Source organism: Spermophilus citellus (assembly GCF_964194105.1).
Source record: "Spermophilus citellus genome assembly, chromosome: 9".
Lineage (NCBI taxonomy): Eukaryota > Metazoa > Chordata > Mammalia > Rodentia > Sciuridae > Spermophilus > Spermophilus citellus.
Genome location: NC_138191.1, coordinates 67,746,456 through 67,762,650, shown reverse-complemented (window position 1 = coordinate 67,762,650; position 16,195 = coordinate 67,746,456). Strand labels below are relative to the sequence as shown.

Sequence of the window (16,195 nt, the reverse complement as noted above, 5' to 3'; positions counted from 1 at the left end):
CTTCTCCTTGGTTCTCTATACTTCAGTTCCAAACATCTTACTTTGGTCCTTACATATAACAGACATCTCTGATTTACGGTCCTTGCACTTATCTTGCAATCACTTTCCCTGAGTTTTGATAGCTGGCTGCTCTTTTTTTTTTTTTATTGTTGGTTGTTCAAAACATTACATAGTTCTTGATATATCATATTTGACACTTTGATTCAAGTGGGTTATGAACTCCCATTTTTACCCCGTATACAGATTGCAGAATCATATCAGTTACGCTTCCATTGATTTACATATTGACATACTCATGTCTGTTGTATTCTGCTGCCTTTCCTATCCTCTACTATCCCCCCTCCCCTCCACTCCCCTCCCCTCTTCTCTCTCTACCCCCTCTACTGTAATTCATTCCTCCCCCTTGTATTATTTTTCCCTTTCCCCTCACTTCCTCTTGTATGTAATTTTGAATAACCCTGAGGGTCTCCTTCCATTTCCATGCAATTTCCCTTCTCTCTCCCTTTCCCTCCCACCTCTCATCCTTGTTTAATGTTGGTCTTCTTCTCGTGCTCTTCCTCCCTACTCTGTTCTTAGTTACTCTCCTTATATCAAAGAAGACATTTGGCATTTGTTTTTTAGGGCTTGGCTAGCTTCACTTAGCATAATCTGCTCTAATGCCATCCATTTCCCTCTAAATTCTATGATTTTGTCATTTTTTAGTGCAGAGTAATACTCCATTGTGTATAAATGCCACATTTTTTTTTTATCCATTCGTCTATTGAAGGGCATCTAGGTTGGTTCCACAGTCTTGCTATTGTGAATTGTGCTGCTATGAACGTCGATGTAGCAATGTCCCTGTAGCATGCTCTTTTTAGGTCTTTAGGGAATAGACCGAGAAGGGGAATAGCTGAGTCAAATGGTGGTTCCATTCCCAGCTTTCCAAGAAATCTCCATACTGCTTTCCAAATTGGCTGCACCAATTTGCAGTCCCACCAACAATGTACAAGTGTACCCTTTTCCCCACATCCTCGCCAGCACTTGTTGTTGTTTGACTTCCTAATGGCTGCCAATCTTACTGGGGTGAGATGGTATCTTAGGGTGGTTTTGATTTGCATTTCTCTGACTGCTAGAGATGGTGAGCATTTTTCCATGTACTTGTTGATTGATTGTATGTCCTCCTCTGAGAAGTGTCTGTTCAGGTCCTTGGCCCATTTGTTGATTGGGTTATTTGTTATCTTATTGTCTAATTTTTTGAGTTCTTTATATACTCTGGATATTAGGGCTCTATCTGAAGTGTGAGGAGTAAAGATTTGTTCCCAGGATGTAGGCTCCCTATTTACCTCTCTTATTGTTTCTTTTGCTGAGAAAAAACTTTTTAGTTTGAGTAAGTCCCATTTGTTGATTTCTGGCTGCTCTTTGTAATTCATTCGAGCTCAAATACATAATCTTTTCAAAAGGACTTTTCTTGACCATCCAGTTTTTAGAACTTTTTTTCTCCAACTTACTCTTTATTACATCACTCTGTTTTATTCTCATGAGTCACATATCACAATCCTAAATTGTTTTTTTAATTTAATATCTGCTTTCACAAGTAGAATGTGAGGTCTATGAGAGCAGTGACTTTGTCTTATTTATCATTGTATCCTCACCAAGTAGAACACCTGACATATGGTATATCTTCAATATCTGCTAAAATAAATGAATTGAAAGCAAACTCTAGGGGTAGACTATATGGGAAATAAGTCTACAAAATTGGACTCTGGAGTGATTACCAGGTTTTGAATCCTAACTTGGAAACTTTTATTTGTAAAATCTTGGGCAAGTTACTTAATTTCTTTTTGCTTCAGTCTCCTCTGTTAACTATAAGTAATGTTAGTGCCTATCACATGAAATTGTTGAGGATTAACTGAGCTAACATATGTAATAACATAAAACAGTGCCCGGCACAAAGTGACTCCATGTAAGATAGCCATAATTATTATTATTAAGTGACATAGAATTCCTATTATGTTGGGTGTGCAGTGAGTAGAAGGAGGATTAAATTCTACATTTTTCTAAAATATAGCCATAGCTATTAGTTTTTAAATTTGATTTATATCATACAGATATATGCCTTTTACAAAAAAAGTGGAGGTAAAAATAATTGGAAAATTTCACAAAAGCTCTTATTTTTTTCTCATCTATTTGTTTCTAGGTGAAAGAAAAGCAAGAACCAGAACTGAAACTCAAATCATTTGCTCCTCCATACGTATGTAATGTGACATTTTAAATTGATGCTAATTTTAATTGTTTTTTTAATTATAAACTAATTTTTAAATTTTCCTATATGTTTTAGGCTCTTCAACCAGAATTATATTTGCTTCCTGTAATGGACCATTTAGGAAATGTTTATTCAGCAGCATCATCAGTTACTTTAGATGGGCAGCAGACTAATAGTGATATTGCTGAAATTGATGGAACGATCCATAGACCAGTTAGTGCAACTTTGTCAAAGGAAGAACTTGGAAAGGATCCCAATTTCTTAGAAAACACTTTGAAAGACCTTATTAACACGAATCAGGAAGAAGGTGATTTCAATTAAAATGGGAACAATAAAGAGGTTATTTTAAGTCCATGTGTTTTCCAAAGTGGTTGTACTCAGTATCTTAGTACATAATTCAGGACCACAGTGTAAATTAAAATACCACTCAAAGCTTTATGGAGAGTAATTGCCCACTTCAATAGCCACTTGACCTTATACTCTGTTCAGGAATACTGGGATTCTACTTTGGATATTTGTTTCCCAGATATCATTTTCTTGAGCCTTTAAATGACATGTCCAGACAAAGAAGAAGGTAAAGATTCTCACTGAGCATCTCACTGGCATCAATAAACAGTAAATATTAGTGTGCCTAAGATTAAAGAAAGTGCCAAGTTTGAAACATCATCAAGTCCTAAACTTCCTATTGAACCATAATCTTGCCATTATATCAGATATTTTATATCTCCTTGTTTCTGTGCTCCACATTCTGAATAATTTCTTTAGATTTGTTTACTGTTTTTTAGGTATTTAAAAATATTTCTATATTATCTTCTGGCTTGCATAATTTCAGATGATAGGTCTACTGTATTTTTATTTTCATTTATTTTTTTTCATCTGCTTTCTTTAAGATTTTACTTTGATTTTCAGCAGTATGATAATATATATATATATATATATATATATATATATATATATATTTACTTTAATTTTATTCAAATCTTGATTGGGGTTCTCTGCATTATGCTTTTACTGTTACAAAGATCAACAGATACATGTCCTATACTCTTACAAAATGTACCTTGATATCTATTGAGTTTTGTATCATTGTTTATTTTGATGGGGCATGGAGAGGGAGTGGTAGGTATATCCATTTTTTATTTATTTAGCATTGAATAAATCTTTTAGAAAAAATTCTGTTCATTAGACTAAATAATTTGGCAATGCCTGCTAGGAAATAAATGATAGTGGCCAAACTGAATTAAACGAATGTGGGCTTCAGGTTGCAAAATAGTTTGACAACCTTTGCAAAATGACTTCTCAAATATTAATTTGACATTTTTTTCTAAATTAAAAAATTTATTTCTGGGGGGTGGAAATCTACATGAATGCTGCTAAGTTCATGGATCTTATGTTAATGTATAGATCATGTGGTACATTAATGTTAATGATTTAAAAACAACTCAAATGGAAAATGCTATTGAAATGAAGGGAGATTCTATAAATGAAAATTTATGTGATATTTTATGCTCTTTATTTATACAAACATTTTCCAGGAAAAGAGTTCCTCAGAAGACTATTTCAAAAGATGCTTTTGGTAAAAGGTGTCCTTTTTTTTTTTTTTAAGAAATACATGACAGTAGAGTGTATTTTGACCTATTATACATACATGGAGTACAACCTATTCCAGTTAGGGTCCCATTCTTGTGGGTATACATAATGTGGAGTTATACTGGTCATGTATTCACATATGAACAAAGGAAACTTATAACCAGTTCATTCTACTGTCATTCCTATTCCCATCCACTCTTCCTTCCCTTCATTCCCCTTTGTCTAATACAGTGAACTTATATTCTTCCCCTCCCTACCTTCCCTTGTTGTGGGTTATCATCCACATACTAGAGAGAACATTTGGCCTTTGGTTTTTTTGGGATTGGCTTATTTCACTTAGCATGATGGTCTCCAGTTCCATCCAATTACAGGCAAATGCCACTATTTCATTCTTCTTTATGGTTGAATAATATCCCATTGTATATGTATATCACATTTTCTTTATATATTCATCTGTTGAAGGGCAATAAGGCTGGTTCCATAGCTTTGCTATTGTGAATTGAGGTGCTGTAAACATTGATGTAGCTGCATCCCTGTAGTATGCTTATTTTAAGTCCTTTCAGTATAGGCTGAAGAGTGGGATAAATGGTGGTTCCATTCCAAGTTTTCTGAGGAATCTCCATGTTGCTTTCCACAGTGGTTGCACCAATTTGCAGTCCTACTAGCAATTTATGAGTGAATCTTTTCCCTCACATCCTTACCATCATTTATTGTTACTTGTGTTCGTGATAATTGCCATTCTGACTGGAGTGAGATGGAATCTTAGCGTAGTTTTAATTTGCATTTCTCTAGAAATACAAATGGTTAAAAGTATCTTGAAGACAAAGTTTGGGTAGAGTCCACTTTACTTCCTCTCTCAGAGTCATGTTGCTCATAGAAAACTTCTGCAATACAGTTGCTTGTGTGTGTGTATAAGGGAGTTGTGTGCCTGTTTAGTGTTGTTTAATTCATTGTCTCCCAAACTGAGCTGACCAAAGAATTTTCTTTTCACATAAATTAATGTTTCATGAAAAACACTTTGTAAATTGTTACCTTTTATCTATATAGTAAAGTTCATGAGGGATATGAAATATAGGACATGATTGTAATATATACATAGAAAATTTTATTTTAGTATTTTCTGAATATTCTGAACTTTTTTTTATCATGCATGCACATCAACATCAGCTGAGGAAATAGCCACTCCTAAAGAAAGCCAGATTGTAAAACACATTGGAAATTCTGAGTTACCAGGATCATTGGAAAATTCAAATGATTATTTTACCAACAAAAAAAGGTGATTAGTACAGATGCTGATTTCACATGTTATAATCTAAACTATAAGAAAAAGAATGTGATGTCCAGACTACTGATATAAAAACTTTTAATTGGAACAAAGATATGATTGAAATTATTGATCTTTAATTATAATTACCTTGATTATCATATTTATTGTTATATATGAATGTTCCTCTCCAATATAATGAGGGATGATTTATTAAGTTTATTGATGTTGTGGTCTTTTTGTCATCAGGGACAATTGATGACAGAAAAAATTTCTCTTTGTTTTGCCTTTGTTTAGGACTAATTCTTCTACCTCTCTTAAATTCTTGGCTACAGATAAACTAATCAGTATATTTGAGTTTTACGTTGCCATCATTTCATTAAAAATTAGAGTCTTAGATAACAGTTTTGCTTATAGTCTTTTGAAATTTTGATGAGGGTTTTATTCACAAACTATAAAAATATATTTCTAAAATTTCCAGTTACTTTACTTTGTCAGAGACATTGGACTATGATTTGAATTTAGCTATGGAATAATGAAATATGATTTTATTAACTCATACTAAATGTATTTTATGTTAATAATTAAGAGTTTGAGAGAAAATATGATAATAACTCCAGGCTTTGTTGTTTTAAAGTGATGGAATTTCAATATGTTTCCCCGGCTGGTACTAAACTCCTGGGCTTAAGTGATCCTCCTACCTCAATCTCCCAAGTAACTGGGACTACAGAAGCACACCTCCCATCCAGTTTTCAGGCTGATTTAAAATTTTTAATGTTATATTTGGGTTTATATACACCAAATAAAATATGTAAAATATTCATATGTGAATATGAAAGTTAATATTTATGGAATTATATTTTAATATGACTTTCAAATCTGTCCTTTTAAGTCAGTTTCTTTGGAAAAATGAAGAAGATACAACCAACAGTAGAAGACAGGACAGTCAGGTATGATTTTAAAATTTTTGTTTAACTTCAGCATTATATCATAATATTTATACATATAGAAATTGAAATTATACTGAAGATTAAGATAAAATTTAAGTATTCTGATTGTGATACCAGAAAACGTCTATTTTTCTAATATCAATACTGTCACTGGTAGTCCATCTTTTGCTTTTGCTTTTATAAGTAAAGAAATAATATGCCTGAATGAGAGAGAGGATAAATTAGGTTATCCACCAAAGACTTTTTGGATTTTCATCTCAAATGTTATTACTACTTTTAAGGTACACTGACTTTTACTTAACTGGCAACTTCAGTAGCTAAATTGTAATTTAATATGTTGATACCTGTCTTTGATTAATTCAGCTCTTTAGAACAGATTTCTCTAGTGTGTTTCTAGGAAGTACAGCAGTAGGTGGTTAGTACCAGTCACTAGCTCTATGGCCTTGGATATGTTATCTAATTTGAATAGTAATAGTTTAAAGGAGTTAACAAACACTGTTCCACATCACCAGCTCATTCTCTAGAAATGGAGAAACGGGAGAATTTTGAAAATATTTGTAGGATTAATTTAATTGCTAAAAATACTAGTTTTAATAATAGCTAACAATGAGTCCCAACTAACTGTCACTAAGTGTTTTACACATTTTGATTCATTTAATCCCCCAAAACACCCTATGAGCCAGGTCATGATTATCATCTCCATTTTACAGATGAGGAAACTGAGGCACAGAGAGATTCAGTGGCTTGCTCAAATCATAAGTACAGCTAGTAAATATTGGAAAGGGGATTAGAGGTGTCAGGGTCTAGGCTGGCTCTAGAATTCATCTTTTTATAATAACTAAATAATAATAACAATCTAATAACAACTAATTATATAACATTTATTGAGCTAACCACTGTTCTAAATGCTTTTCATATGTTAGTCCATTTAATTGAACAACTTTTTGAGAAGGTTCTATTATCTACCTTTCAGAGCAACAAACTAAATTACAGATTACATTAACTTTTCCATGGTTACAAGTCTTTCCGACTCATTCAGTAAAACTCCAACACTAGTTTACAAAACAACAAACCTCAAATGAGTCTTTAATTCTGCCATACACTATGTATTCCTGATCCATTGCTACTCTTCTAAACAACTCTGCCATATCTTCTCTCTTTTTAAAATTTCTTTAAATTAATTAATTTTACAGTAGAATGTATTTTGACACATAGTACACAAATGGAGCACAACTTCTCATTCCTCTGGCTGTGCATGGTTCAGAGTCAGTGTAATCATATATCGTACTTCTCTTCAAACCATCAATACCTCCTTTCTTTTGCAATCTGTGATAATTTGTCCTTGCAAAAATAGGAGCAATTTGAAGAGAACCACAACATCTCAATGTACAGAGTGAAGCTGGAGTTGAGGTTCAGTTTTTCCTCAGATATCCAGTTCTCCATGATTTGTTGATATTTTCTTTTTCTTTTTGTGTTACTCAAAAAGCAACTGACCATAAATAAGGTCTTAGACAATTTCTGGTTTCCTTTTCTGTTCAGTGATCTTTTTTCTGTCTTACACCAGTATTACACCACCTTCATTACAGAGGCTTTATAGTAGTTTTTTGTTATCATATAGCATAAGACTTCCATATGAATTGGCTTCTTGCTTTCTGCCTAGTTCTAGTGATGGCCTCAAAGATAGTAATTTCAGTAATGGAAAAGTCATTCAAGGGGAGCAAACCTAGAACCTTCTCCTTAGTCTTTCTGTTGCACTTAATTTCCTTTATAAAATTCCTTCCTGCTTATACTTGTGCTGAACTGATTCAGTATTTGATATAGAAAGTAAAATATGAGAAACAAACTTTTGAAAATAAGAATCTCAAACTTGTTATTACAAAATAATTACAAAATTTTGCTAATTTGTGCTAGTAGAAATTTAGAATATTACTGGGAATAGATTAAGACCAGAAATGAAGGACTATAACTATTGATTGATGCAATTTTAAAAGTATGGGTATACTCATTAGCGATTCTGAATTTAATGTGCTAGCTTAAACAGTTGTGAGTGGTAAAAACTATTTTGCTAAATTGACAAATAGGTTGACAGGAACCTGGACTATATGATAACTATGCTAAATAAATTTAGAATGCTAGAAATTTCTTGGAAAAATGAGAGCAAGAAATGCAAAGATGTCAGGAGATAGCAACTGATTTTCATAGACCCCTTCATCCATTTAATCAAATGGTAAGGAATATATTGGAATGGCAAGCCCAGCATTCTTAACAAAACCCTATAGTGACAGTTTTATGTAGACTGAAATGAAGACAGGAATGTATTCCTTGGTTTCCTTAGAGATCACAGGATTTGAGTGGCTAATTTATACCATTTTACTTTACAATAAAAAGCTGTACCAAAATGATTATAAGGATGTTTGAGAAATCCTTAACAATAAAGATGCAAGGTATCCTTAATACTAATTGATCATGGTGTTCCTCAGAATTCAATGGGCAAGTGCATCAGTAAGTTCTTTATCTGTGTAACCAAAACTTATTTTGTTTTAGCAAATGGAGATCTACCTGGAATAACCATATCCCCTTATTGATTTACCATTCTTCAACTAGTTTACATACTTAAAATCCCTTGAGTGAAAGAGAGGCCAGGTATTCTTCAGGAAAGACCCTATTGCCCAGCCACAAGTAAAAATGGACTATAAATTTTCTCTTTTATCTGACTTAAAGAGATTAGAGGCTGTTACTAGGGTAACTTCATTGGAGAAAATTAAGTACCCATACTTTTTGGATTAGTGAACAATGGTTTTAACTTGACTAAAATCTCTGGAACCTTGGTGTTCCACCAATAGCATGGATGCATAAAGGGATCAGATAATAAATAAAGTTTTAGCTAAATCTACCTTATGGTGTGCCAAAAGGGTTTGAAAATCCTTATAGTTGTTTACTGGATTCCAAATGCACACTTTAAAAGGAGTTAGCAACTGACAGGATCCCCATAAGACAGGGCCAAGTAAAATGTGATGGAACTGCCTTTTCCCTATCAAAATAACAAAGCACTATCAGACTTCCAGAGGAACTGTAGAATCTTGTGCCATAATCAAAACCTGAAAATAACCAAGTGTGGTGGCACACACCTATAATCCCAGTGGTTTGGGAGGCTAGGTAGGAGGATTTCAAGTTCAAAGCCAACCTCAGCAAAAGTGAGGTGCTAAGCAACTCAGTGAGACCCTGTCTCTAAATAAAATACAAAATAGGGCTGGGGATGTGGCTCAGTGGTTGACTGCCCTTGAGTTCAATCCCATTACCCACCACCCCCCAAAAAAAGAAAACTTGAAAATAGTAGAGAGGGTAATTCTTACCATAGCCACGTTCAGCTCACCTCATTACTATGTGTAGATGATTGATGGGTCTTAGCCATCAGAAGGTGAAGTTGTAGCTACTACTTTTTACTATAACAAATTACCACAGTCTCATGCTCCTGTTATGCCACTCTGGATCTGGAAGATACTTTCTTCTCCATCCCAATTAAGAGAGAAAACCAAAAGTAATTTTCTTTCAACAAGTAAAAACAGAAGGAGACCTTCATTATTTTGCCTAAGGCTGTCTTTCAATCTAGTTCATAAGGAATTGATCTCCTTTGGACCTGGTAAGCAGGAAATAACAAAAAATACTCTATATATCTTAGGTGAGACAATGTTTATTAGAGGGTGGATATAAGCCTCTAGAAAATTCGGGAGCTTGAAGGACAAAAGATAGCAGATTAGAGGAAGGTTACATTTCCAGTTGCTCTGTAGCTCAGGATTCAAGCAATGGGAGAATTCTCAGAGAGGTGAGTGAAAGAGGGATTTCACTAAAATTCAATACCGAACAGTCAAGAGTTTCTTAGAGACTGGTAAATTCAGGTGCGTTGAACAACAACAACAACAACAACAACAAAAATGCAGTGGTGGTGGTGCTAGTTTACCACAGAATGAAGAGATAACACACTGAGAAAAACGTAACAGAAAAAATTGGCACAGAAACCTATAGATCAGAAAAGCAGCCTAAATTTAGCTGATCCAGACTGCACAACAAACTGGTGTCTGAAAAGTGCTCTATATTTCTCAGCTAGCCAGTGGAGAGCTAAGGCAGGAACCATTTTGAGGAGGTCATGCTACAGCTTGTTGTTGTCAAGCCTATAAGATCATAGCCAGGATGATTGAGAAATTGTCACAGACATCACAGAAATCCAGAGGATCATTATGGACTATTTTGAAAACTTATACTCCAGTAAATTGGAAAACCTAGACGAAATGGATACATTTTTAAACACATATGACCTACCAAAATTGAATCAAGAGGAAATAGAAAAAATGTAAACATACCAATAACTAGCAATGAAACAGAAGCACTATCTTCCAAAAAAGAAAAACCCAGGACCAGATGGATTCTCAGCTGAAGTCTACCAGAACTTTAAAGAAGACAGTGCTTCTCAAATTATTCCATGAAATAGAAAGGGATGAAACACTTTCAAATTCATTCTATGAAGCAAGTATCACACTGATAACAAAATCAGGTAAGGACACATAAAGGAAAGAAAACTATAGACCAATATCCCTTATGACCTTAAATGAATTAAGCACTTTATTAAGAAGATTGTACATAAGAACTAAGTTAATTTTATCCCAGAAATACAAAGATGGTTGAACATACATACGCAAATCAGTAAGTGTAATTCATCACATAAATAGAATTAAGGACAAAAATCATTTAGTTATCTCATAGATGCAGAGAAAGCTTTTGACAAAATTCAGCACCACTTCATAATAAAAACGCTAAAGAAACTAGGGATAGAAGGAACCTATCTCAATATCATAAAGGCTATATATGAAAAGCACAAAGCCAACATCATAGTGAATAGGAAAAAACTGAAAGTATTTGCTTCAAAACCTGGAACAAGTTCATTCTCACCACTCCTATTTAATATAGTACTAGAAATTCTAACCAGAACAATTATGCAAGAGAAGGAAATAAAAGGGATAAAAATAGGAAAGGAAGAACTCATATTATTACTGTTTGGAAATGATATGATCCTATACTTAAAAGATCCCAAAGGCACCACCAAAAGACTGCTAGAGCTAGTAAACACATTCAGCAAAGTAGCATGTTACAAAATTGACATACAAAAATCAGTAGCTTTCCTATATACCAATAATGAGTCTGCTGACACAGAAATCAGGAAAACAATCCCACTCACAATAGCCTCAACACACACACACACACACACACACACACACACAAAAAAAAAAAAAAAAAAAAAAAAAACCTAGAAATTAACCTAACCAAGGAGGTAAAGATCTCTACAATGAAAACTATTGAACATTGAAAATGAAACTGAAGACTACAGAATACACAAGATGGAAAGACAGAATATATTCATGGATAGGCAGAATATATTCATGGCTATATTACCAAAAGCAATATACAGATTCAGTACAATCCCCATCAAGATATCAATGACATCCCTCACAGAACTAGGAAAAAAAACAGTCCTAAAATTCATTTGGAAGAATAAAAGACCCAGAATAACCAAAGCAATTATAACCTAAAAAGGTAATGCTGAAGGCATCACAATACTTGACCTCATATTATACTACAGAGCTATAGTAACAAAAACTAAATGGCACTGGCATAAAACAGATACAGAGAGCAATGGTATAGGATAGAAGACACAAACATACCACACATCTACAGTCCTTGACAAAGATGCCAAAATCATACATTGGAGAAAAGAGACCTTTTTAAACAAATGGTACCGGGAGAACTGGTTATCCATATGTGGAAGAATGAGACCAGACCCTTATCTCTCACTTGGCACAAAAATCAATTGAAAATAGATCAAAGACCTAGGAATTATAAAAGAAACTCTGCAACTTCTAGAAGAAAATATAGGGTCAACATTCCAACATATAGGCATAGGAACAACTTTTTCAATAAGATCCCTAAAACTCAGGAAATATTGGCAAGAGTTAATAAATGGGATAGCATCAAACTAAAAAGCTTCTTCACAGCAAAAGAATGTGAATAGAGAACCTACAGAATGGGGAAAATCTTTGCTAGTTACTCTTTTGACTCTGAGGATTAATATTCAGAATATATAAAGAACTCCAAAAACTTAACATCAACAAAACAAATAACCCAATAAATAAATGGGCAAGTGAGTTAAACAGACATTTCTCCAAAAAACAAATACAAATGGCCAACAAATATATGAAAAAATGTTCAATGTCATTATCAATTGGGAAAATGCAAATCAATATTACATTATGATTTTATCTCCCTCCAGTAGGAATGGCAGCCATAAAAAATACAAAAAGTATAAATGCTAGCGAGGAAATGGAGAAAGAGGAACACTTTACATTGTTGGTGGAACTGTAAATTAGTACAACCACTATGGAAATCAGTATGAAGTTTCCTCAAAAGATTAGGCATGGAACCACCATATGGTATTTATTCTAAAGAATTAAAAGTCATCATACTATAGGGATACATGCATACTCATGTTTATAGCAGCATAATTCACAATAGCCAAACTATGGAACCAGCCTAGGTATCATCCATCAATGTATGAATAGATAAAGAAAATGTGATATATATCACTGGAGTTTTATTCACCCATAAGAAGAATAAAATAATATCATTTGCAGGAAAATGGAGAACATAAGACCATTATGTTAAGTTAAATAATCCAAAATCAGAAGATCAAGGGTCCTATGTTTTCTTTAATCTGTGGAAGTTAGAGAGGAAAAAGGAAAAGAAAGGTGGTGGGGGAGAATCTCATGAAAATTGAAAGAAGATCAGTAAAGGAGATAATAGAGGGACCAGGGAGAGGGAGGAGACCAGGGAAAGGACAAATACTGGAGAATGGAATTGGCCAGATTACATTGTTATATTGTGTACATGTGTGAATATGTAACAAAAAATCCCACCATTAGATACAACTATAATACACCAATAAAAAATGTGGAAAAAAAAATTCATGATCTTACCAATTTTTTGAAGTTTCTGGATGTCCATGAGTAGAGACTTGTTGACCTATCTCCTTTAAAGTGAAAGCAGGTTTTTGTACTTTGTCCCAGGTACCACTGACAATGAGACAAAACACTTGATAATCACTTTCAGAATTTGGAGAGAAATTTGGAGCATTCAGATATGCTGCTCTAATCCCTCCCCTTGCCCCTCTCTCCCCCTCCCCCTCCCCTCCCCTTCCTCTCCCCCTTGTCCTCCTCCTCCTCCTCTAATTTTGAAGACTGAATAGGACTGAGTAGTAGCAAACTGAGTAGTACTCAAACAAGACAAAAACTTGCATGGTGATCCAAGAGACCCTGCAAGCAATGTTGCTACTTGTGTTTTAATGTTCAATTCAATAATACTAGATAGATACACAGAAAAATGTCTGTACAAATCCCAGTAGGACAATCACAGCTCAGATCCCTTGGATTTTGGAGCAAAGGCATGCCATCAGTTAATAATTCTATTGCTGATGAATGTTTGCATTGTTTCCAACTTGAACCTATTACCAACAGTACACACAAGAGAGGAATATATATATATATATATATATATATATATATATATATATATGTCTAGAATTTTGGGAAAAGCCTATCTATAGCAATTAAATCATGCCAAATTTTGTTCCAAAATTGTACAAATTTACACTCTGACTGGGAATCCAAGAGATTTTCTGTTTCTCTACATCTTCAATAACACATGCTGTCTTTACACTTTAAAATTACAGGGAATCTGGTGGGCACTTAATTCTATTTCACTGTGGTTTACATTTCTCTGGTTATCTATGAATTTGATCATCTTTTTGTATTTTACTTACCCCATTTTGATAACTTTAATTTAATGAGCTATCAAGTATTTCTATTGGGTTCTCGGCTATTTAGGAGACAGGCAGTTTTAAATATACTGTAGGAGTTTTAAATATACTCTAAAAGATAGTCCTTTGCTACTTACCTGTTTTGTAAATATCTCCTCTCCTACTTTGTGGCTTGTCTGTGTTCTACTTTGCTGATATGTGACATTCTTACTTATTTTTTCCACATTCTATTTCTTAGACTGAGAACAATATATTAGATTCTCCTTTAAGTACCACGACTAAATATCCTTGCATTTCTTGTGATTTCTAAAAATATATTTGTATGTATTATTACTTTTAATTATGAAATAAAATAATATATCAGTAATGTGGTTTTGGCCTGAATTATTATTTATTGAATATTGAATACTCTGCTTTCTTTTTGCATTTATTTGCTATATTCTCATTCCTCACCCTCCTCTTTATTTCAGCCTTTCTGAGTCACTTTGTTTTGTGTGTCTCTCCTGTATATAAAGTTGGATTTTATTTTGTGAACCATCTAAAAATCTTTATTTAGATGAGTTATATCCATTTAAGTTATTAATAGGACTGATGTGTTTGGTCTTAGATATGTCATTTTGTTTTAGATTATAGTTATTGTGTCATGTTTGCTTTTTTATTTTTCCTTCTGGCATTTAGGAAGTTTTGAATTTTTACTGTAGTGTTTACCTTTATACTGGCATTCTTGGTATTTCATTTTTTCTTTTTAAAAATGTATGCTTTTTATTTTGACTTATTACCTCTAAAATTATGTTCTGACTCCTGCTTACTATATTTGGGGTAATCAAAAGACTTGCTCCACTTTTACCTTTTTTCCTTCCTTTGTATTTATTTTTAGTTGTGTTGTTTCCACTTTAAGAATGTGATATTTTGTACTATCCTTACAGTCTAATCTCCTCACCTCTCCTGTTGTTTTCATTCTCTTTAAAATTTAAAAACATTTTTTTTTAGTTGTAGACACACACAATACCTTTATCTTATTTATTTTTATGTGGTGCTGAGGATCAAACCCAGTGCCTCACACACACCAGGCAAGCACTCTACCACTGAATTGCACAGCCCCTCTTTAAAAAAAATTTATGGTGTTTACTGATATCTGCAAATGCTTGATTAATTATATTTAATATACATTGGTAATGTCAGTTTTTTCTCTTCTTCCAGGTTGTTTTTGTTTTTATTTCAACCCTCAATTTTTAGGTTTCCTTCATAAGTAACTCTCTGGATCCTAGATTATTTTGTGGATGGCTCATGTTTATTGATTTACTTGATTTTTCTGTTAGAATACTAACAGGTATTCTTAGGAAGTTATGATCTATTTAGTTTCTTAGATCAGGAGCACCCTCTTCTGTTGTTATAGTGAAATGCAATTCTTTCCTTTTTGTAAATAATGCCTTTTGAGGAAGGGGTCTGGTTTTGATTTTTGTTATTGTTTTTTATTCTTTCATACTAGCTTATCAATGGAGAGTTTATCTTGGACATTTTCTTATTTTCTCTTATCTACTAACCCCTTAAGAGACACCTCTCCCATCCAAAGCATTTTCCTCTCTCTCAGAAACTGTCTTCCCATGATTATTACCTCTGGTCTCCTATATTTTTTAGGCCCTTTCTTTTGGGCCCTCATAGAAAGTACTGTGATCTATATAGGTCATCTCCTTGTTCTTAGTACTTCTCCGCTCCAGTGGGGTCTTTCCTTCCTGATATTTCCTATGTTTTCTATGTGTAGTACTTCCTATAGAAAATCTACATCTGACTCTGCTCATCTGTGAGCTCCTGCCCACACTCTAGTTTAGGGTCCTATTTCCCCAAGTACGTGTAAATTGAAGGATTCTGTATTCCATGCTGTAGGCATAAGTTGTGGGTGGTTTCATTTGCTTTCCTTAGGGTAGTTGGAAATATGTATAGAGAAATTCTAATTTAGGTAGTTTCCTTTATCCTATGGGAACTATATTCTATAACTTAATAAAATAATCTAGAAAAAGTATAAAACAAAAAGGAGTTAGATCTTGAAGTTAAAAATAGAAACAAATTTTTAAAATTTTTAATTTTAAAAAATTAAAAATCTAGCAAAATTGAAAAAAAATCAAGATCTATAAAGCAGTAGTGGGAGAAACGTCAATATGGAATAGCTTGAGGCAGCTTATTAAAAAGAGTAGAATCACAAAAATTAGGAAAGATGAAATCAATATAAGTACAAACACAAAAGAGATAAGTATATGAGAATAAAATGTAAAATTCTATGCTAACATTTA

The 16,195-nt window shown here is 33.5% G+C and overlaps 1 protein-coding gene across 1 annotated transcript in view; it reads left to right on the top strand.

Moving 5' to 3' along the window:
* The window catches only part of SPATA1 (spermatogenesis associated 1), a 39,841-nt gene that overhangs the window by 8,066 nt on the left and 15,580 nt on the right, over nt 1-16,195 (top strand). Inside the window, exons 4-7 of the mRNA XM_081305667.1 lie at nt 2,177-2,230; nt 2,318-2,549; nt 5,000-5,108; nt 5,989-6,046. Coding sequence (XP_081161793.1) covers nt 2,177-2,230; nt 2,318-2,549; nt 5,000-5,108; nt 5,989-6,046 — 453 coding nt within the window. The remainder of the gene's footprint in view (nt 1-2,176; nt 2,231-2,317; nt 2,550-4,999; nt 5,109-5,988; nt 6,047-16,195) is intronic.